Source organism: Phalaenopsis equestris, unplaced genomic scaffold, assembly GCF_001263595.1.
Source record: "Phalaenopsis equestris unplaced genomic scaffold, ASM126359v1 Scaffold232315, whole genome shotgun sequence".
Classification (NCBI taxonomy): Eukaryota; Viridiplantae; Streptophyta; class Magnoliopsida; order Asparagales; family Orchidaceae; genus Phalaenopsis; species Phalaenopsis equestris.
The window spans coordinates 131,823-153,957 of NW_018250281.1; the positions used below are offsets into that span (position 1 = coordinate 131,823).

General features: G+C 34.3%; 1 protein-coding gene across 14 annotated transcripts in view; it reads left to right on the forward strand.

Moving 5' to 3' along the window:
* LOC110038253 (peroxisomal nicotinamide adenine dinucleotide carrier-like) overlaps positions 1–22,135 on the forward strand; it is a 35,232-nt gene that overhangs the window by 11,672 nt on the left and 1,425 nt on the right. For 6 of the 14 annotated variants that reach the window (XR_002295411.1, XR_002295413.1, XM_020743027.1 and 3 more), the window contains 2 exons: positions 15,735–16,049; positions 16,198–16,569. Coding sequence is in view for 7 of the 14 variants with exons in the window: in XM_020743027.1 (XP_020598686.1) it covers positions 15,735–16,049; positions 16,198–16,218 (336 nt within the window). In the remaining 7 variants the exon portion in view is untranslated. Of the gene's footprint in view, positions 1–15,505; positions 16,050–16,197; positions 16,570–16,661; positions 16,718–16,888; positions 16,956–22,135 lie in introns of those variants that run through there. The other 8 variants (XR_002295415.1, XR_002295410.1, XR_002295412.1 and 5 more) reach the window with 3 other exon arrangements.

Below are 22,135 nucleotides of genomic sequence, written 5' to 3' on the forward strand. Positions count from 1 at the left end.
CCGCACAGAACAGGGTCACTCTGTTCGACAAATTGTAAATTTCGGATTGGCGGGAAAGGAATGAGCAGAGTTAACATAAGATGCCACTAATTTATTTTTTTCAATGTATATATTTTTTTTTTAAAACGAGCCATTAATTTAATTTTTTTTCAAAAATATTCTTTTCCTTAAAACGCAAGACTAATTTAATTTTTTAAAAATATTTTTTTTCTTAAAAAGTGTGACTAATTTAGTTTTAATATGAAAGTATTAATAACATTTTTTAAAAGAAATATAAAATTTTATTGATATGACTCCTTAAATTCTTTTAAATTTTATTGCAAAAGTATAATATAACTCGGGACCCATAATATTATAAATTAGAAAAAAAAAATTATTTAAAAAATTTGACATCTTTCTCTCTCTCTCTATGCTATGTTGGGTTGGCAGTAGGGTTGATAGCAGTCGATCTGTGTGCTTAGAAAATTTTTGAACGCTAGGAGATTTCTGCATTCGTCTTATTCATGTAGTAGTCATTACAAAATTTAAGAAAAGTTTTTTGAAAACTGGGTTTATGTGTGTGAGAATCCTTAACGATGTCTTCAATGGATCATATTCACTTAGTAGCCGTTAGATATCCGTCAGGACAGCTGACATATATTTTTAAAATTACACTAGTAATGCGTCTTCTCACATTTTCAACATTTGTTAACACTATCTCCAACAAATTTTGGTGGCATTGACATTATTACCACCAAGTTTTTCACCCGCAGGGAGTCTAAACGTTAAAATTTCTTCTTTTAATGATTTTTATAATAGCTTAGATATTAAAGTAGCAGCGAATGAGAAAGAAGAATCGCATAATGAAAGCTCAACAGAAACAGAAAGGAAGAATCACACAGAACAGGGTCTCTCTGTCCGACAAATTATAAATTTCGGATTGGCGGAAAAGGAATAAGCAGATTCAACATAAGATGCCACTAATTTATTTTTTTCAATATATATATTTTTTTCTTAAAACGAGCCATTAATTTAATTTTTTTTCAGAAATATTCTTTTCCTTAAAACGCAAGACTAATTTAATTTTTTAAAAATATTTTTTTTCTTAAAAAGTGTGACTAATTTAGTTTTAATATGAAAGTATTAATAACATTTTTTAAAAGAAATATAAAATTTTATTGATATGACTCCTTAAATTCTTTTAAATTTTATTGCAAAAGTATAATATAACTCGGGACCCATAATATTATAAATTAGAAAAAAAAAATTATTTAAAAAATTTGACATCTTTCTCTCTCTCTCTATGCTATGTTGGGTTGGCAGTAGGGTTGATAGCAGTCGATCTGTGTGCTTAGAAAATTTTTGAACGCTAGGAGATTTCTGCATTCGTCTTATTCATGTAGCAGTCATTACAAAATTTAAGAAAAGTTTTTTGAAAACTGGGTTTATGTGTGTGAGAATCCTTAACGATGTCTTCAATGCATCATATTCACTTAGTAGCCGTTAGATATCCGTCAGGACAGCTGACATATATTTTTAAAATTACACTAGTAATGCGTCTTCTAACATTTTCAATATCTGTTAACACTATCTCCAACAAATTTTGGTGGCATTGACATTATTACCACCAAGTTTTTCACCCGCAGGGAGTCTAAACGTTAAAATTTCTTCTTTTAATGATTTTTATAATAGCTTAGATATTAAAGAGGGTGAAAAATATATGTATAAATTAGCCAAACAAAGAGAAAAGAAAAGTAAGGATTGTCTTGTACTGCTTAGAGACAAAATGTGAAATAAATATATTCATGATAGAGTTGGTGTTGCTCCTATGACAGACAAAACTAGAGAAAGTCGTCTTTAGATGGTTTGGGGACGTTAAGCATCGACCATTTGATGATCCGATTAGGAGAGCAGTTGTTTTAGATTCGACTTATTTTAAGAAAGGCAGAGGTAGACCTAGGAAGACTTGGGCTTATTGTATAAAAGATCTTAATATATTAGAATAACATGAAAATATGACACTAAATAAAAGGCAATGGAGAAAAAGGATCCATGCAGCCGATCCCATGTAGTGGGATTAAGGCTTTGTTGTCGTTGTTATTGTTGTATCATGTCGCCCACTTGTACAAGCACAACTTTAATGATAAATGCAAAAGATTAATGGCTCAATAGTAACTGATTCAAGTCATATAATTTGACTTGATATCATCATTCTTATTGCACCAAAATAAAAACAAAAAACTTTCATAGCAAAAAAAAAAAATTAAATTGGGTTCAATAATTTTATATGTTCAAATATTGGTTTATGAGGTACTTTATGAATAATTAGAAAATTTTATAATTTTTGAACCCATATGTAATCTTGAATTACACCAAAGAAATATAATGCAAACAAAGAGAGAAGTAAAATATTTTTAGAGATGAAAATGGGAGGAGCCAAATGAGAAAGAGATAAGGGAAAATGCTATTGTATTAAGGATTCTTCCTTAAAGGAAGAAGGATCAAAAGAGTCCCAAAAATGTTAAGAGTCTTCATTTAATCTAATTTCCTCTATTTATAATAGTCGGGTCTTCGTTAGAAGACATATTGGGCTTATCATGCCCAAAAATCCTGAGTTGTGAGTCCCTCGGGTCCTTATTACCTTTGATATCATAACATAGGATCTTGTGAGGAGTTGGCCCCTGGTTCGGCAACAGAGACCATATCCTAACATATGACCATGAATGCTTAGATGCTTGTTCATCCTTCGACATTATCATTAGTCATTTGTATATTAGTCACACGACTCCGATCACTCAAATTTAAGCTCTTGACTTTATCATAATAGCCTTGGGCAGTAAAGCCGGTCGCTCAGTCTCGAGTGCTTTCCATTGCTTCTCTTTGCCTTTGATTACTCGGTCTCATATGCTTCGCTTTCCAAACGCGTAGTTGCTTCTGGTGGCCCAATTATTTATTTTTATTCATTTGGGATGACTTTTCTGATTAATGTAATATGAGTCCTCTAATTCTTAAGTATATTGATCATCCAATACATGATGACCCAGACTGTCACTTTACTATTATACATGTTTTGTTCTTTGATTCACTTGTATCTAAGAAAGTTGTGTTATGAAAAGAATAAGAGAATTAAATTCTAATAATAAGCTTTGAATTTGAAATAAATGCTCAAAATGTAACTACTCCCTTGAATTATGGGCTTTTGGCTCTTATAAATTGAGCGATGAGACGTCCTTGAATCTCATTTGCTTGAGTTCTAAATCTTCTTTTTAGTTTAATTTTATTGGTATCTTGTGATGGAGAACCTTACCCAATCACGTACTCATGTTCTGACCAATGTTTTTCTCTGTGCTTATTGAAAAAGTACAAGCATGGAGACAACAACGAAAACATCAACTCGTGGGAAAACACAAGAGGATTGATCTGTCGTCCGACCAAGAAGGCTCATCCAGGATGACAACTTAAGACCCTGTTATGTCCCTCGTGCCAACCAATGTTCTTACTCACAAAAATGCTATTGTGGCCTCCAAACTGACTCTTATCTACCCAAAGGAGACATCAAAGGATGAGTCGACCACAGGCAAACTTCTTCAACCTAAAGCCCAGAAAACTCTAACGTGATGGGAGATGAATCATCTTGGTTTACACTCTCATAACTTTTTGAAAAGCTGAAGATTATATGTAAGAATTTCGTAGGGAATTGTTATTTTTTCATTATTTAATGAAGTTATGCATCTTTTGATGCTTCCTTCAGTTATGTCGCTGTGTAAAGGGCTTTGCCCGACAAAATTTGAATGAGGCTCCAAGTGTTGGCCAAGACAACAATGAACAGATAACTGAAGTGTTTGATCACCCTAAACATGGCAAGGGACACATCCACAATAAAAATGAAATAGCCTAAATTAGTAACTAATTTAATTTTTTTCAAAATATGTTTTTTTTCATAAAACGAGCTATTAATTTAATTTTTTAAAATATTTTTTTAAAAATAAGCGACTAATTTAATTTTTTCAAAATATTTTTTTCTTAAAAAGAACGACTAATTTAATTTTAATGTGAAATTATCAAAAATATTTTTAAAAAAAGATATATAAGATAATGATGTTTTATTGATATGACTTCTTAAATTCTTCTAAATTGTATTATGAAAGTAAAACAGAACATGAGATTGACAATATTTCAAATTAGAAAAAATTTATTCAAAAAAAATTAGACCTCTTTCTCTCTCTCTCTTAAAGTTGCGTTGGGTTGGAAGGAGTTGATTCGTGTGCTTCGAAAATTTTTTAAAGCTGGGGAAAATTTAAGAAAATTTTTTGAATATTGCAACCGTTAGATATCCATTAGAATATTGCATTCGTCTTTTTCATGTAATAGCCATTAGAAAAATTTAAGAAAATTTTTTGAAAACTGGGTTTCTGTGTGAATGAATCCTTAATGATGCCTTCAACATGTCCTATTCACTTAGCAACCGTTAGATATCCATTAGGACATCCAACAAATATTTTTAAAATTACATTATTAATGCGCCTTCTCATATTTCAAACATTTGTTAAAACTATCTCCAACACTTAAAACTATCTCTAACAAAATTTGGGGGTGTGGACATTAATTCCACCCAATTTTCATGCATTTACATAAGTAGCTAAATTTTATTCTTTATCATGCTACCCACTTTTACAAGCACAACTTTAATGATAAATGCAAAGGATTAACGACTCATTAATAACTGATTCAAGTCATACAATTTGACTTGAATTCATCATTCTTATTGCACCAAAATAAAAACAAAACTTTCATAGCCAAAATAAAAATAAATTGGTTCAATAATTATATATGTTCAAAATTTGGTTTATGATGTAATTTATGAATAATTAGAAAAAATTATAATTGTTGAACCCATATGTAATATTGAATCACACCAAAGAAATACAGCGTAAATAAAGAGAAATAAAATAATTCTAGAGATGAATTGGGGATAATGCAAAATACCTTGTATTGAGGATTCTTCCTTATAGGAAAAAGGATCAAAAGAGCCCAAAAAACAGAAGAGTCTTCATTTTACTTAATTCCATCTATTTATAATGGTTGGGTCTTCGTTAAAGTCATATTTGGGCTTATCTTGCCCAAAAACCCCAAGTTGTGAGTCCCTCGTGTCCTTGTCAGCTTTTCTACCATGACATGGGATCTTAAGAGGAGCTGAGCCTTGCTTGGGTCAAGAAACCATATCTTAACATATGGCCACGAATGCTTAACTGCTTGTTCATCCTCTGACATTCTCATTTGGTCGTTTGACCATTAGTCATTCGGCTTCGATCACTCAAATTTAAGCACTCAAACATAGTATGCTGTTATTGGGCACTAGATTTTGACCGCCCAGTCTCGTGCGCTCAACCTTGCTTCACTTGGCCATTGATTACTCAGTCTCATTTGCTTTTCTTTCCAGACACACAGTTGCTTCCGGTGGCCAAATTTTTTATTTTTATCCATTTGGGATGGCTTATGCTGATTAATGTATTGTGAGTGGTCTAATTCTTGAATGTATTGATCAACATGAGGACCTGAGCTGTCTCTTTTCTACTATACATATTCAGTTCTTTGATTCATTTGTATCTTAGAAAGTTGTGTTATGAAAAGAACGAGAGAATTAAATTCCAATAATTAGATTTGAATTTGAAAAAAATGCTTGTAATGTAACTAATTCCTTGAATTCTTAGATTTTGGCTCTTATAAATAGAGCAAAGAGATGTCCTTGGATCTCATTTGATTGAGTTCTAAATCTTCCTTTTAGTTTATCAATTTTATTGTTATCTCTTGATGGTGAACCTTACACAATCACGTACTCATGTTTAAGGCTTTGCCCAATGAAGTTGTGTGTCATCTGATGCATCCTTAAGTTTTGTTGTTGTGTTCAAGGCTTCGACCAACAAAATTTGAATGAGGCTTCAAGTGTTGGCAAAGGCAGCAATAAATAGATAACTGAAGGTTTTGATCACTCTAAGCATGTGAGGGACACAAAATTTGAAGAACTTAATGGCAGAGAGGACCCTAGAATCATGGATGAGAGGGCACTAGGATAGAGTCCGAAGTAGATCACGAAGGGAGACTGATAATATTTAATCCACGCGATGGATGCAGCTTCTACTACTGAAAAGGCTAGTTGCTTAACCAAATTGGTCAGTTTGGAGCAGAAGATTGTCTTGTTGTCCCGTATTTGATAGGTGCCAAGTATAATGTTTATACTGACCATTTCACAATTCGATATCTAATGTCAAAAAAAGGGTGCTAAACTAAGATTGGTCAAATGGGTTATATTGTTGCAAGAGTTTGATGTAGAAGAAGTGGGTAAGAAAGGTACCGAGAATCAAATAGCGAATCATTTATCTAGACTTAATCAGGGGAATTCATGCATATTTGATGAGGATATCAATAAAAATTTTTCTGATGAGTAACTGTTTGATGTTACTAATTAGAACACTATGTGGTATGCTGACAAAGTAAATTGCATAGTATGTGAAATTATACCCTATGATCTGATTTACCATCAATGCAAGAAAATTGTTCATGATGTCAAATACTACTTTTGTGATGACCCATATCTATATAAGAAGTGCGAAAACCAATTGATTAGGAGGTGTTTACCCATTGAAGAAAGTCATAATGTTATTAGGAAATGATATGATTCTGAATTTGGGGGACATTTTGGGATTTATAGAACTTCTGCTAAGATTTTATAATCTGGATTTTATTGGTCAACTGTGTTTAGGGATGTAAATGAATATATAAATACTTGTGATAGATGCCAAAAAGTAGGTAATATTTCCAAGCGAGATGAAATGCCCCTGAATTTAAATTTGAATATTAAAAATTTTTATGTTTGAGGTATAGACTTCATGGGAACCTTTACACCTTTGTTATGGAATCTGTACATTTTTATAGTCGTATACTATATCTCAAAATGGATAGATGCAGTGGCTCTATCGAATTATGAAGGTCAGAGTGTATCTAAATTTTAAAAGAAAAATATATTTTGTAGATATGGTATGCCTAGAGTTATCAATAGTGATGGGAGAAGCCACTTTAGGAATAGAAGAATTGAGACATTAGTTAGAAAATATGATATAAATCATAAGATATCCATAGCGTATCACACCCAGACAAGTGGATTAGTGGAAGTTTCTAATGGGAAAATCAAGAGGATATTGTAAAAGACAGTCAACCCTAACAGAATAGATTGAGCTTTGAGACTTGATGTTGCTTTATGAGCCTATAAGACTGCTCATAAAATGCCTATAAGAGTATCTCCATTTAGGCTCATATATGGTAATGCTCGTCACTTGCCAGTCGAATTTGAACATAAAACATATTGGGTAGTTAAGGAGTTCAGTTATAATATGATGGAGGCTGGTGAGAAATGTTTGCTATAATTCAATGAACTTAATGAGAGTAAAGAAGAATCTTGTAAAAATGTCAAAATAAATAAAGAGAAAATGAGGAAATGGCATGAACAAAAAGATTCTTGGGAAAAAAATTCAGTTTATATAGAAGGTTTTACTGAACTTAATGAGAGTAAAGAAGAATCTTATAAAAATGTCAAAATAAATAAAGAGAAAATGAGGAAATGGCATGAACAAAAAGATTCTTGGGAAAAAAATTCAGTTTATATAGAAGGTTTTACTGTACAATACACGAATGAAGTTATTCCCAGAAAACTAAAATCCATGTGATCAGTATCATTTACTGTAGTGAAGGTTTATCCTTTTGGTGCAATTGATATTGAAGTTCCTAAGAGTGGTAGAGTGTTTAAAGTGATGGACATAGACAAATCATACTTAAATGGAGAGAGACATATGTTTAAGAAGGTTTCGATGTTTAGTCATCCTGATTAGAATATCTGGCATGGTCGGCCTGTTGGCATAAAACTAAGAGCTTCTTAGGAGGCAACCCAAGTTTGTTTATGTGTGTTATTATTGTGTTGTGTGCTTGTATTTTTATTAGTATGTTTGTATAAGTTGTTGTGATTGATTAGGTGTGATTTTTAGGAGGATTAAGTGATTTGGGGGGATGAATTATGCAAATTAAGTGACCAAGGCCTAATTTGGGGCGGGCGCTTAGATCCCACTGCCCCTGGCTCGTAGACGCTGCTAAGAAAAATGGGAGTTTAGGTGCTGCCCAATTGGGCGCCTAAGCGCCACTTCACGAGTATGCAACACCTAGGCACCACCCTTACCTGTACCCTTATTAAAGCTGAATTCGGCCCGATTCACCCCATTTGAGCAATTTTTTTCCATGTTCTTCTTTGACGATCGAGAGAGCTTTCCTAAGGCATTCTAAATTCTTCCAAGTTTCTTTGACCCAAGGGATTCTATGGGGTGGAAATAACCTATCTAAGGTAAACTTCACTCTTTGAATTCAATCCTTCCTTTTTCGTCTAATGTTATCAGATTTTTGTTGAGTTGGATAGGGTTGGAATTTTTTGGAAAACTTTGGGTGTACTTTGATTTATCTTCTTAAATAACATATTTCTTGCATCTATCATGACCTTATTCCTTACCGTTTCTAATCTTAATCTATTGCATATCTCAATGGCCCCGAAAACTAAGGGTGGGAAATCAAAATCTTCTTTTGATAAAAAAAGTTGTTAGCTCCAAAGCCGAGGAGCGATACTATGACTTCTTAGTATCTAAGAAGTTGATAGCTGAGCGTGGATTCATAGGCCTTGGGGGTGCTGTTGAAAGCATGATAGTGAGTCAACATTGGGAGAATTTCTATTACAATACTGGTGTAGCTGTGATTTTAGTTGTTAAGGAGTTTTATTTTAATTTTCCCGAGGCTTCAGATAGGTTAGTCTTTATGAGAGAGAAGATAATAGACTTTTATCCTTTTATTAATGTGTTATATTCATTGAGAGATGTCCATGAGAGTTCTTATTTGAGCTTCAATCCTATAGATTTTGACTTTGATGAAATTATCCTGTTTCAGATAAATGGTGAGAGGAAATGGAAGGTTAGAAATGAAAATAATATCCATTTTCCTTCTTCCAAGCTAAATGCAGCTTCTAAGGCTTGGCATTACTTCATTTCTGCCAAGCTGCTCATGCTCCCCTCTACCATTCTGAGTGAGGTCACTAGGGATCGAGCCTCTCTAAACTTTTGTATCTATACTATGAAAACTATTGGTATAGGTTCCCTCATCCATCATTCTATTTTCAATGCTACAAAGGTAGGATCTACTTTTGGTTTGGGGCATCCATCTACTATCTTTTCCTGTGTCAAAACTCTGGCGTTACTTTTAGGAGTTGAGAGAAGCAGCTTCATCCTTTGAAGCCTATCATCAAAACCAACCTTAGCTTATGTAGTAAACACGTTGTTTTTGGGCATGGGGCCAGTTCTTCTCAGCCCTCTACTTCTTATTCCCAGCATCATTTTTCCCCTAGTATGGCTTCTATGTAAGATAGATTGGGTAGGTTGGAGGATGATGTATCCATCATACAGACAACGGTCTATGATTTAGCAAACCACATGCTAGGTGCATTTTCTGCAGTTTGGGACTTCAGATGTGTAGATCGTGTGGGGAATCGTGCAAGGCTGTATGGGAATAGTGGAAGTCAAGTTAAAGAGCCTATAGATAATAGTACATTACAGGCTAATGGGAGATTTATGTCAGTTGGTTACTTAGTGGGTTTAGCTTGTTTTGGAGATCCTTTCTTCTTCTTCCAGTGAAGAGGACAGAGTGAGCTCTGCACGAGCAGCAACCTATGAATTCAAGAAGAGTGTTGATTAATTCATCTTCTGGTCATTGTAAAGGAAAGAAAGCTAAGTATTTTTAGGTACTTTATGTTGTCTTTCAGTTGTAACAATTAGATAGTGGATTTCTCTTTATTTCAATGAATATGTTTGGTGTTTATCATGCTTCTTGATTAGACTTTTCACTCTTTTTTGTGATGATTAAATAGGATATATGAAATGACAATTTCGTAGTATTTTAACTACTGTATATGGTGATGAGAAACCTTCAGGCCTTAATTTAAATTTCATTCTAGCCAAATGAATTGTTAGAATATGTTGTGAACCATAAGTCTTTGGAAAGTCTATGGTAGAAGCAACTAGGTTTTTCATATTAACCTAGGGGCTATAGGTGGATTTGCCTTGTAGGGAGATGAAAATGCTAGAAAAATATGCTTTGATGGGATTTATGGGAATAAAGTTTTTTTCTAATGAAGCTTCTTTATGCTACCGGGAGGGGGTAAAAAAGATTATTACTCCTATTTGTCACTAAACTTTTCTACTTGCAGTTCTCTATTTCATGAAATCCTCTTAACTCATTACGAGGAAGAGCCACTAAATATTTCAATATTACTGTGATAATTTAGCATTAGTTTTGTAGGACTTAATATTTTTATTTTCTTGTGATAGTTTAGGATTACATTGTATGGCTCTAAAAAAACCCAAATTTCAAGCTAGGACTCAAACCTGTAGGCTAGAACTTTTTCTAACAAGGATTAACTTGTTCCCTATGGGATCAACATTCAAGGCTCTAAAATTTGATATTACTTATATGGCATGCACTTGCGTGAGCCCCTGTGTCTTGTTGCACTTGGAAGCAATATCACCAATTCCAAGCACACAACAGAAAAGTAAAGGCATGCTAAGCAAAAAAAAGAATAGGTCGGTGTCGCTGGATCAACAACATATCCCAAGAAAGTAGGAAAGGCGGTCAGACACAACATAAACACTCTTGATCCTAATTCTATACAATATTATGAATTCAGGCTTAAGGTACAAGACACTAGTATGCTGCTCTTGGTCTTTTTTCACGAGGTGTGATGTGTCATGTGCCTTGGAACCCATGCTAATATCTTATTTCTTATACAAACTCGATCAAAAAAATTCTATTGAATACATAATAAAGGAAAAGGACCCGACCTGTAGAAAATTTAGCACGGGTTATGTCATGCAACACATGAGTCATGCCTGGCGGGTGGAGCTTAACGACGCATGCAGAAATGAGTTAACATTAAAATCATTACATGCTCCTCCTTATTATATGTGTGTGTGTGTGTGTTTTAAGCATGCATCCCTGTAAGAGGACCCCCCTAACATACTATTGTGCATTTATCAAACTCGGTAAACACATAAAAGTCACAAGGAAAGTAATGTCTGGCTAGGGTATAAACAGAAGAAACTAAAGCCAGGGCATTGAGAAACTACCTAGCATTCTAATCATAGCCTAACACATAATCTAACGTATTTTTCATAATCACAACATTTAGTGTGCAGGTATGCCTTAACGGGGTCACCATGTTTTGGTCCAATCTTAAGGATCCAAGGATTCTAAGCGGTGCCACTAGATAGAGGTTTTGTAAAAACAAAAACATTAAAAGGTTTGACCTTATGTATGGTGCAAGTTAAGGATGAAACTAATTTCAACATAAATTTTGAAAATCACAATGCATACATAATAAAAAAATTATGATTTTATATTTTAAAATAAATTCTTAAGGGAAGATAAGGCAGAGTGGCACCTATTAGAAACATCAGAACCTTAGCACGACATTACAGAAGCACCTATTAGACTCATTGGAACCTTAGTCTTGTTAGATCCATTTGAAAATGATAGTGCTTTGCGCTTTCATCTAAATGGATGGAAAATGATCCCCAAGCACTAAAAATAGTCCGCGAAAGTGCCAAAACATCGAAATGAACAATCATCCTCGGGCTCGATGTTAACTAGTTTAAAACCTTAATTTCAACTGATGAGGCCCTCTTTCTACGTATCTACTTGGTCGTAGAAACCTCGAGCAGATGAATTTTAATCCTATCAAGTTCAAATGGTCATTTAGACTGTCCTATGCCAATGACTAATACTGTTGAGGAACATTTGTTTTCCTGATAATGGTTGGAACCCTTAGGCAAAGCATGATCATTATAACCCCTAATTTGTGCTCTTTACACCTACCAAGTGGCCTAGATTGATGTTTAGAACTTTGGGGCATTGAGAACAAACAATGAGAATTCCTGAGCCATTAAAGTGGACATCCTACATGTGTGACATTAAAAATTGATGCCAGCATGGAAAAATTAATATTTCCCTTAGATTTTGTAGTCCTAGACATGGAGGAGGACAAGGAGATACACTTTATTCTCAATCATATCTTTTTAGCCATAGGAGGGGCAATGATCGATGTTCATAAGGAAAAGTTTACCTTGACTGTGAATGATCAAGAAACTATCATTAAAATTTTAAAATCAAATAAAATTTCTCAAGATCCAAGTGATTATCTGTGTCGTATAATAGATGTGGTGGAATGGTAATGTTGCACCAATTCGTTGAAATTGTGGAAGTGGACCCGATAGAACAAGTTGTGGTTGGAGATTTTTGTAAGAAATCTTGGGAAGAAGAAGAATCTGCTCTATTGTTAGACAGAAATCTTATGATCCTTAGAGATAGATTTGAGCTCTTAGAAACAACCAAAAATGCTAAGCCTCTACTTCCATCTAAATAGGTTGCCCTTGAGCTAGAGTTGAAAGCCTAACTAAATTACCTCAAGTATGACTACCTAGGAGAGCCTTCTGCCTTGTTTGTGATCATTTTGATGGATTTGAGTTAGGTGTAACAAAAGAAGTTGATGAGAGTGCTCAGAATATTTAGAAAGGAATTTGGGTGGATCATAGGGGAAATAAAATATATAAGCCTATCCCTAAGCAAACATAAGATTTTGATGGAAGAGAAACAAGGACCCAAGATTGAATCCCAGAAGAGGCTTAACCCTATGATGAATGAGGTAATAAAAATAGAGATTATGAAGCAGTTAGATGCACACATGGTCTACTCTATCTTAGACTATGCCTGGGTTAAACCAATCCACTATTTACGTAAGAAAGAGGAGTGACTATAGTAGAAAATGACAGGGACAAAATGATATAAACTAGAATTATCATTGGATAGAGGATTTTTATTGATTATTGGAAATTGAACATAACCACTACTAAAGATTATTCCCCTCTACTCTTTCTTGACTAGATATTGGAAATACTAGTAGACAATGCTTTCTACTATTTTCTAGATGGCTACTTAGGTTACCTTCAAATTCCCGAAGCCCCAGAGGACCAAGACAAGACTATGTTTACTAGCCACTATGAGACTTTTTCCCTTACAAGGATGTCATTTGGAATGTACAATGCCTTGCCACTTTTTAGTGCTCCATGATGTTCATCTTTAGTGACTTAACTGAGCCTGTGATAGAGAACTTCATGGATGAATTCTTTGTGTTTGACACCTCGTTTGATGCAATCCTCAACAAACATGCAAAAGTATTACAAAGGTGTAAGGAGAAAAATCTGGTATTGAACTCAGAGAAATGTCAATTCATTGTCACCTAGGGGATAGTGTTGGGCCATAGGATTTTGAAGAAGGGGATGGAGGTAGATCTTGCCAAGATTTAGGTGATAGAAAAACTACCCTACCCACTTTAATGAAAAGGATTTAGAGCTTTTAGGTCAAGCTTGATTTTACCGTCAACACATTTAAGACTTTTCTAAGATCACTAAGCCTTTGTACCATTTATTAGAAAAGGACATGCCTTTCCATTTTGATGAGACTTGCTAGCTAGCTTTGAAAATTTAAGAGCCAAGTTAATCATAACACCTCTAACAGTTGCACCAAATTGGGAGTTTTCATTTGATTTGATGGTGATGTGAGTGACTATATTGCAAGAGCAATGTTATGCCAGAGGAGAGGTAATATTTTACATGCCATATATTATGCTAGTAGGATCATGATGTCTAAGTGAACTACACTAATACAGCAAAGGAACTATTGGTTATACTATAGACATTTGTTATGTTTAGATCCTTCCTGATAGAGACTTGAGAACGGTGTATCCTGAAGAGGCAGCTAGCAGATATCTTGTGACTAAGAAGGATGCCAATCCTCATTTGATCATATGAGTCCTCTCACTACATAATTTTATATGGAGATTATCGACCGAAAAGGCATGAAAAAGTTAGATAGTTGATTACTTATCATGGCTTGAGTAGGAGATTTTTGATGAGTGCCTTGTTGACATAAATAAGAAATTTCATGCTAAGAAACTCCACGTCATTTATAAGGAAAATACAATGTGGTATGCTGACATTGTAAAAATTCATTATTTTTAGGATTATTTCCTACGAACTGACCTACCACAAGAAAAGAATTTCTTTTCAGATGCCAAATCCTAATATTGTTATGGGCCCTTTCGTTTTAAGAAGTTTAAGAACCGGTCTTAGGAGTTGAGTGTTTTTTTTTTGTTCTTTTTAAAACTTGAAGTCATCAGCTTGCCTGATTTTCATCGTATAACTCTCTTTACAAATGAACCATTTTACTTCAATCATAGAAATAATTTAGAGAAGAGGAGGGATCAGAAAAGGAGAGCACATGACGAAATTTAGACAAAACAATTTTCTAAAAAGAAACAGGAGAATCCTGATTTTCAATTCACAATCAGTAGTCAATCCTTTACATCAACAAACTCTAGCCCTTTCCCCTCAACTCTACAGTTAATGCCTTCACCCTACTATCTTTTGGTGCTACTACTAAAACCCCCGCAAGACTTGGTCATCAAAAGTCTACATGCTTATCTAACTCTTCCACTAGCTCTCTCTATGCTATTCAAAGAAAGAGAGAGTCACCCATCAAAATTCTACCACTTCATCAATTTTAGGTATAAGGGCATCTGATCAAATTTAACAACCAGGACAATGATAATTAAGCTACTTCAACAATCTCAAAGAAAGCAATAATATAATAGCCTAAAATGCATTAGGAGAATTGATTATGAATTTGTAAATTCCAAGGATATTTTGTATTAGCTCACTTTTTAATTTATTTATTTTCTTTTATCATGAACTAACAATACTTTGGATTTTTATCTTTACATCTTATCAGGAAATTACTTCCAAGGTCATTTGCATTATTCTTAAACTTTTATGCTAATTTAGTAATGAAGCTATAATGACGTGATAAATGCTTATATATTATTGATGTTAGATAATAGAAGTATCTTATCAAGTGGAATGATATATATACAAGCAATAATTCATGAATTTCTTTATGCAGAGTGCAACTACTATGTCCACATTTTCTTGATAAATATAAATTGAACAAATAATCAAAGTCAATTTTCTTACTTAAAACAAACAACCATGACCTTCCCTTACTCTCAATTAAGTTTATTATGTAATATAGTTGGCTTGGATCTCTAGTTCATGGTATATTCATCTACGAATCTTACCATGCTTTCATTATTGCCTTCCATAACATTTGCTCGGTGCTCTTTCTATGCATATTTTTTTAACGTGTCACTAGTAACTCTAAGGCGTGTGATATCTATAAATTTGTTATGATTATTGTCAAAATAGATGTTGAATGCATTTTGTTAACTTATTTCATATTTGTTAGGGTTGGTAAGTAAAATTAAGTGTTTTTTTTGCCTCTTTATCAAGCACTCTCTTTCACAGAGCATATATTACTATTTCTATCAACTATTTAGGGACAGGGTAGAAGCTAACTCACTCGCTCGTCAAATGAAAGGTGTTGGAGATGGATCTATTGAGATGCTCCAATCACTTGCAGTTGCTGCATTTGCAGAGTGATTGATGCTGACTTGAACTTTTTTATTTAACTAATTCTTCCATTGGGCTTCTTACTTTTTATATTTCCAGGCATTTCAATTTTACAACATATTCATGAATGATGCTAGCTTCTTTGCTTTGATGCAGATTAATAAATGTGCTACTGACAAATCCTATATGGGTAATTGTCACACGCATGCAGTTATTGGAAATTTGATATCCAGGCTTCCTTTTTTTTGTTTCCTTTTATCATTTTGTATCCATACTCAGTTACATCACAAACTTCATGAGAGCAGTTTGCTCTGCACTTCTGAATGGTTTTCTGTACTTGTTGTATCTATTATTTTTCAGACTCACAAGAAAACAAGCGAATCCTCAGCAAATCTTGTTTTAGAAATTGTTCCTGGTGAAGTGATTCAAGATGTTGTTGTTGACCCTCTACATTATGGAACTATGGAAGCTGTACGTATTTCTTTTTTTTGCATTTCATTAGATTATTTCTAAGGGATGCTTGGCATTACATATTTGAAGGACCACGTTTCAGCCTTTTTATTGTTATGATCCATTATCTTAAATTTAAGATTTAAGACGCGGAGTTTCTTCCTTGTAGAAATTGTTCCTGGTGAAGTGATTCATGATGTTGTTGTTGACCCTCTGCATTATGGAACTATGGAAGCTATACAAATTTCTTTTTTTGCATTTCATTAGATTATTTCTAGAGGATGCTCGGCATACATATTTGAGGATGCTCGGCATTACATATTTGAAGGACCACGTTTCAGCCTTTTTATTGTTATGATTCAATATCTTAAATTTAATATTTAAGACGCAGAGTTTCTTCCTTGTAGAAATTGTTCCTGGTGAAGTGATTCAAGATGTGTTGTTGACCCTCTGCATTATGGAACTATGGAAGCTGTACGTATTTATTTTTTTGCATTTCATTAGATTATTTCTAAGGGATGCTCGACATTACAAATATGAAGGACCATGTTTCAGCCTTTTTATTGTTATGATCCATTATCTTAAATTTAAGATTTAAGACGCGGAGTTTCTTCCTTGTAGAAATTGTTCCTGGTGAAGTGATTCAAGATGTTGTTGTTGACCCTCTACATTATGGAACTATGGAAGCTGTACGTATTTCTTTTTTTTGCATTTCATTAGATTATTTCTAGAGGATGCTCGGCATACATATTTGAGGATGCTCGGCATTACATATTTGAAGGACCACGTTTCAGCCTTTTTATTGTTATGATTCAATATCTTAAATTTAATATTTAAGACGCAGAGTTTCTTCCTTGTAGAAATTGTTCCTGGTGAAGTGATTCAAGATGTGTTGTTGACCCTCTGCATTATGGAACTATGGAAGCTGTACGTATTTATTTTTTTGCATTTCATTAGATTATTTCTAAGGGATGCTCGACATTACAAATATGAAGGACCATGTTTCAGCCTTTTTATTGTTATGATCCATTATCTTAAATTTAAGATTTAAGACGCAGAGTTTCTTCCTTGTAGAATTATATCTTTTCGAGGCCTGGCTAAGCTTGCAGATCAATCGTTAAATGAAATTTACAATCTAAATGTTTTATATGGTAGTCTATCATGTAAATGTGCATAGCTGGTTGACCTTCCATTGCTTAATGTATTGGTCGATAAATGTAACCCACATTTATTTGTTTCTGTTGTTAGCATGAACTAAATAAATTTCTGATTTACTAATTTACAAGTTCAAGAATTATTTGGTGAAGCAGGTTTGTTAGGCTTCTCGATAGGAGTATTACCAACACTCATAAAGGTTAGTATATAGTAAATTTTTAATTTTGGAGATTTTTTCCAATCCCAAAGATGAAACATAAATATCATGCGTTGCCCAAAAATTTCAAAATCAACTAAAGTGTCAATTAGACCAAGGAATGCATTGTTTATAATCTTTGGTTAGAGAATGTAATGATGTGGTTTAGTTCTCTCATATGATTGTCTCATCTGAATATTTATTGTGTGATGTTTGGGGTTTCAGGCTGGTACATGTAACTACTAAAAGCCTACTACCATGCCTTTCATGTGTTCCTCTTTACCCTTTGCCTTTCAGTTCTTACAGATGGAGAAAGAGAAAAATTTAGAAAGCTGTAGTTAGATTTAGTTGATTTGATTACACATGTGAATTAAATCAGGAAAAATGATTACAGCTTTGTTTCGTAGGGAAATCTACTAGTGTTTTAGGTTGTGAAACTTTCAATATAGAAAGTTCCTTTGTGGAACCTCTTTCTTGCCTCTCTCCTAGCAAAAAGTTAGAAGCGGTAAAGAAGAAACTCTTCTTCTGTATCGCCCCTTGATCCTCCACTTGAACATGGGTAACTTGGTCTAGCTTTATGGCGAGCCATCACGCCATGTTAGCATTGCCAGCCATTTCTCAACTATTTTTTATTCTCATTTTTTTTTTCTTTTTTGCATGAATGGTGTGTTTATTCTGATCCTCAAGATTAGTCCCTATTACAGATTCTTTCTGATACAATGTATCAATTTCATTAATGCCACATATTAGGGCCTAGATTATTGTTAGATCAATTACTGAAGATTTACTTGTCCCAAAACCTTACTCATGTAACCAGGATCTTTCAATCCATTTTTTACATGGGCATACCAATGGATTTATAGAAGGGAGGTGGCACTTTTTGGTGATCCAAGGTTGAGGTGTATGATCACCGATGAACCTTCTGTTATGAAAAACGATGACAAAAATGAAAGAAAATTGGGACTAAAAAAATTACGCCAGAGAAAGGTGACACAAATTTACGTGGTTCGGTAATTTGCCTACATCTATGGAGCTGCAGAGGATTTTATTAGTTTTAAGGAATTACATCGTCAGCGCCTCGAAGTTTATAAGAACTTTCTCTCTCTTCCCTTTCTCTCACTTTTCTCTCACTCTCTTCTCTATTCTCTCTCTACCTCATTAAACTAAGCAAAGAAAAGCTTGAAGAGCGCACCCACGTGAAAGGATTCAAAGGAGAAGAAAAAAACAAAACAAGCCTCTTTAGCTTGGTACTCCCCGCTCCTTGACTCTTCAACCACAGAAGAGATGACTCTTAGGTTGGGTTTTAGAGAGCAGGCGGTTTTGCTTTATAAGCAGCAGGTAATGACCTAATTAAGCAAATAACACCTTTCAGGAAATTGAACTTCTTCTACTTTCCCATAATGCACCTCTGGCTCATGTGTCCACACTTGAGTAAACCTATAGTCATATATAGTGCCAGTACTAATGCTCATTTAGTAACCTTCCAGGTACTATCTGAGAACACTACTGAATGACTGCCCTCATTAAGCTACCCAACAAAAAATGAGGTTTTTCTTCAATTCAAGAACGTGTTTGACTTTTTGTAAAGTCCAATTACTCTTGTTAGGCAGTGCAATATCAACGTCTCCCATTCACATCAGGTCCAGAGCCTTTCCATCAGCTAGATATACATTCCCAAAGTTAGCTGCAACATAATTTTGCATTAACTCCCGATGGGAAGATGTATGGAAGGAAGCCCCTGAATCCAATATCCAGTCATCAACAGAACTGTGAACTGCCAGAAATAGTGCATTTTATATTTCTTCAGTTACAATATTAGCGTCAACATTCTCCTTGATATTCTAGTAGTTCCTTTTTATGTGGCCATCCTTGCCACAATTTCAGCAAGTTAACTGCTGATCAGACTTTGATTTGATCTTCCTCTGTTTGAGTTCATGTCCTGTGATCTCCCTCTGGATTCAACGTGGAATCAACAATTAGTGCCGAACTCAAACTCGAGGTCTCGCCAGGATCTTTCCAGCGCACCTTCTCAGCCAAAATTAAATCACGAATATCATGATATTTTAGTTTAGATTTACCTGCAGAATTGCTAACTGCCATCTTCATAGTTTTCCAGCTATTTGATAATGAAGCCAACAATATTAGCACGCTTATCTCATCTTCAAAATCAATTTCAACAGACAACAATTGATTTGTGATATTATTGAACTCATTCAGGTGTTGAGAAACAGACACCTTCCGGCATCTTCCGGTTGAATAATTTTTTCATCGTGCACCTTGTTATTCGTTGATGGCTTTTAATACATGCCTGATAAATCTTCCATGAGATCTGCAATAGTCCTCTCTTTGATGATGTTATGGGCAACGGATCTTGACAGGGTTAGTCGTATAACCCCCAGAACCTGTCGATCCAACAGTTTTCATTCCGCCTCATCCATTTTTTATGGCTTCTTTTCCAGTAATGGAAGATGAAGTTTCTTTCCATAGAGGTATTCCTCTATCTGCATTGCCATTGAATTTCTTGATCCCTGATTCCATCACTTCGTCTTCACCCATCGTTCTCTTTCAGTCTCGAACCAAATCTCTGATATCAGTTGTTGTGAAAAACGACGACGAAAATGAAAGAAAATCAGGAAGAGAAAAAATTACACCAGAAAAAGGTGACAAATTTATGTGGTTCGACAATTTGCCTACGTCCACGGAGCTGTAGAGGATTTTATTAGCTTTGAGAAATTACACCGTCGAGCGCCTCGGCATTTACAAGAAACATTCTCTCTCTTCCCTCTCTCTCTCTCCTCTCTCTCTCTCACTCTCTTCTCTCTCACTCTCTTCTCTCTCCACCTCTCCACACTAAGCAAAGAAAAGCTTGAAGAGAGCACACACGTGAAAGGATTCAAAGGAGAAGAAAAAAACAACACAGCCAACAGCCCTCTTTAGCTTGGTGGTCCCCGCTCCTTGATTCTTCTGCCATAGGAGAGATGACTCTTAGGTTGGGTTTTAGAGAGCAGGCGGTTTTGCTTTTATAAGCAGCAGGTAATAAACTAATTAAGCATATAACACCATTTAAGGAAATTCTTTAAAGGATAAACGCGGAGAGCATCTCATGCAAATCCTTCGCGCGGTTCCGCGGTTTCACGGAGAGAAAAAAACAGGAGGCAGGAAACGCATGGAAGAAGTGGGAAGCTTTTTTTAGAAAGTTAATTAGTCACATAATTAACGCTTTAATGATTTTCCAAAAGAAGAAGTGCACAGGGCTCCACATCCTCAACACCTTCCTTGCATATCATAGATGCATAAGGGATCATGTTTCAATGATGAAGACTATAAGTCTAGCCTTTATTTTTGAAGCACCACTAAATTTACTAACCGAAATTATTAAGTTAGCCTTGATTTATAATCAACCAAGTTGAATACTTATTGTAGGGTTAAAGATGGGCTTATACAATAGGTTAGTAGCCCTAAATAGATTCAAGTTATTGCATGTGAATGGCCAAAAGGATAATTGAGGGAGATAATTTAGCAAACTGAAGAGGGTTGTGCATAAGGAGATGTTTAATTGAAAGTACTATACCAGAGGAGATGAGATTTATCCAATCTCGTGATAACTTATTTATTGAATTTTTTTTTAATCTCATATCTATTGATTATTGTTTTATTTTCCTCGTTGAATTCCTTCTTCTTCCCTTTTCTAAGTTGTTTCCTCCTTGTTTTGTCTTGTACTGCTCCTAAATACCGCATAATTTTTTTTGGGAAAAAATTACATACATTTCGCTCATTTCTTATCTATTTACATATCGAACACCTAAACGTCAATTTTTACATATATATATATGCCATCTTACTTATGCATTAAAATGTGTATTTATTTTTTAGATGTTAAAATAGTGGTATTTTTTATGAAATATGAAAGATTTAAATGGTATAAATGTAAAAGCTAAAATATGTGTTAGATAAGTAAATACATAAGAATTGGGTGGTATTTATGTAAATGTCTCCTTTATGATTTGGTTGGAGATGGGGCATGAAGTCTGCTAGGGTAGATAGATGAATAGTGGTCATATTATTCAAAGAGATTTGAAAGCCTTGGTTGGCTTTTAAAATGGATAGAGAAAATAAAGTGGAGTGGAATTTTTTATATTAATCATTTCATTCAATGGTTGAATTGGATTGAATTGAAAAAAAAAATCCTAGTACAAGTTAAATATATATATAAACATATATCTATAAATATATATATATTTTAAAAAACCCCATAGCCTAATATATTAAAGAGAAAAAGATACAGATAGGTTGTATAAGTGGGCCCAAAAGTAGGCACCCAACCCACACGATACAACACACAAAATCCCAAAAAAAGATAAGGTACATATAAGACCAAAAAATCAAAACCACCAAGGCACGAAAAAAGTAAGGGACGACCCAATTTAGTCCTGCCTCGCCCAAATTTAGCCCTGCCTCTGCCTCTAATTCTTAGAAGAGAGCCAGCTAACAAATTGGTCTCCATTACCCGAAGTAATCAAAGTATCATCTATTAGATTCCTGAGCTCAAAAAGGTCTCCATTCTTCTTCTTCCTCCACATCCAGGAGGAAGAAGAAGAATGAAGACCTACTTTTATATATTGACACCTGCTTCTCTCCGGCCCGACAATGTGCTTCATATATATATATAATAAAAATTCATTAGATAACTATGCCTAGAAATTAGAGATTAGGGTAATTTCTGCTTATTTTGCTAACAAATTAAATTATCAAATAT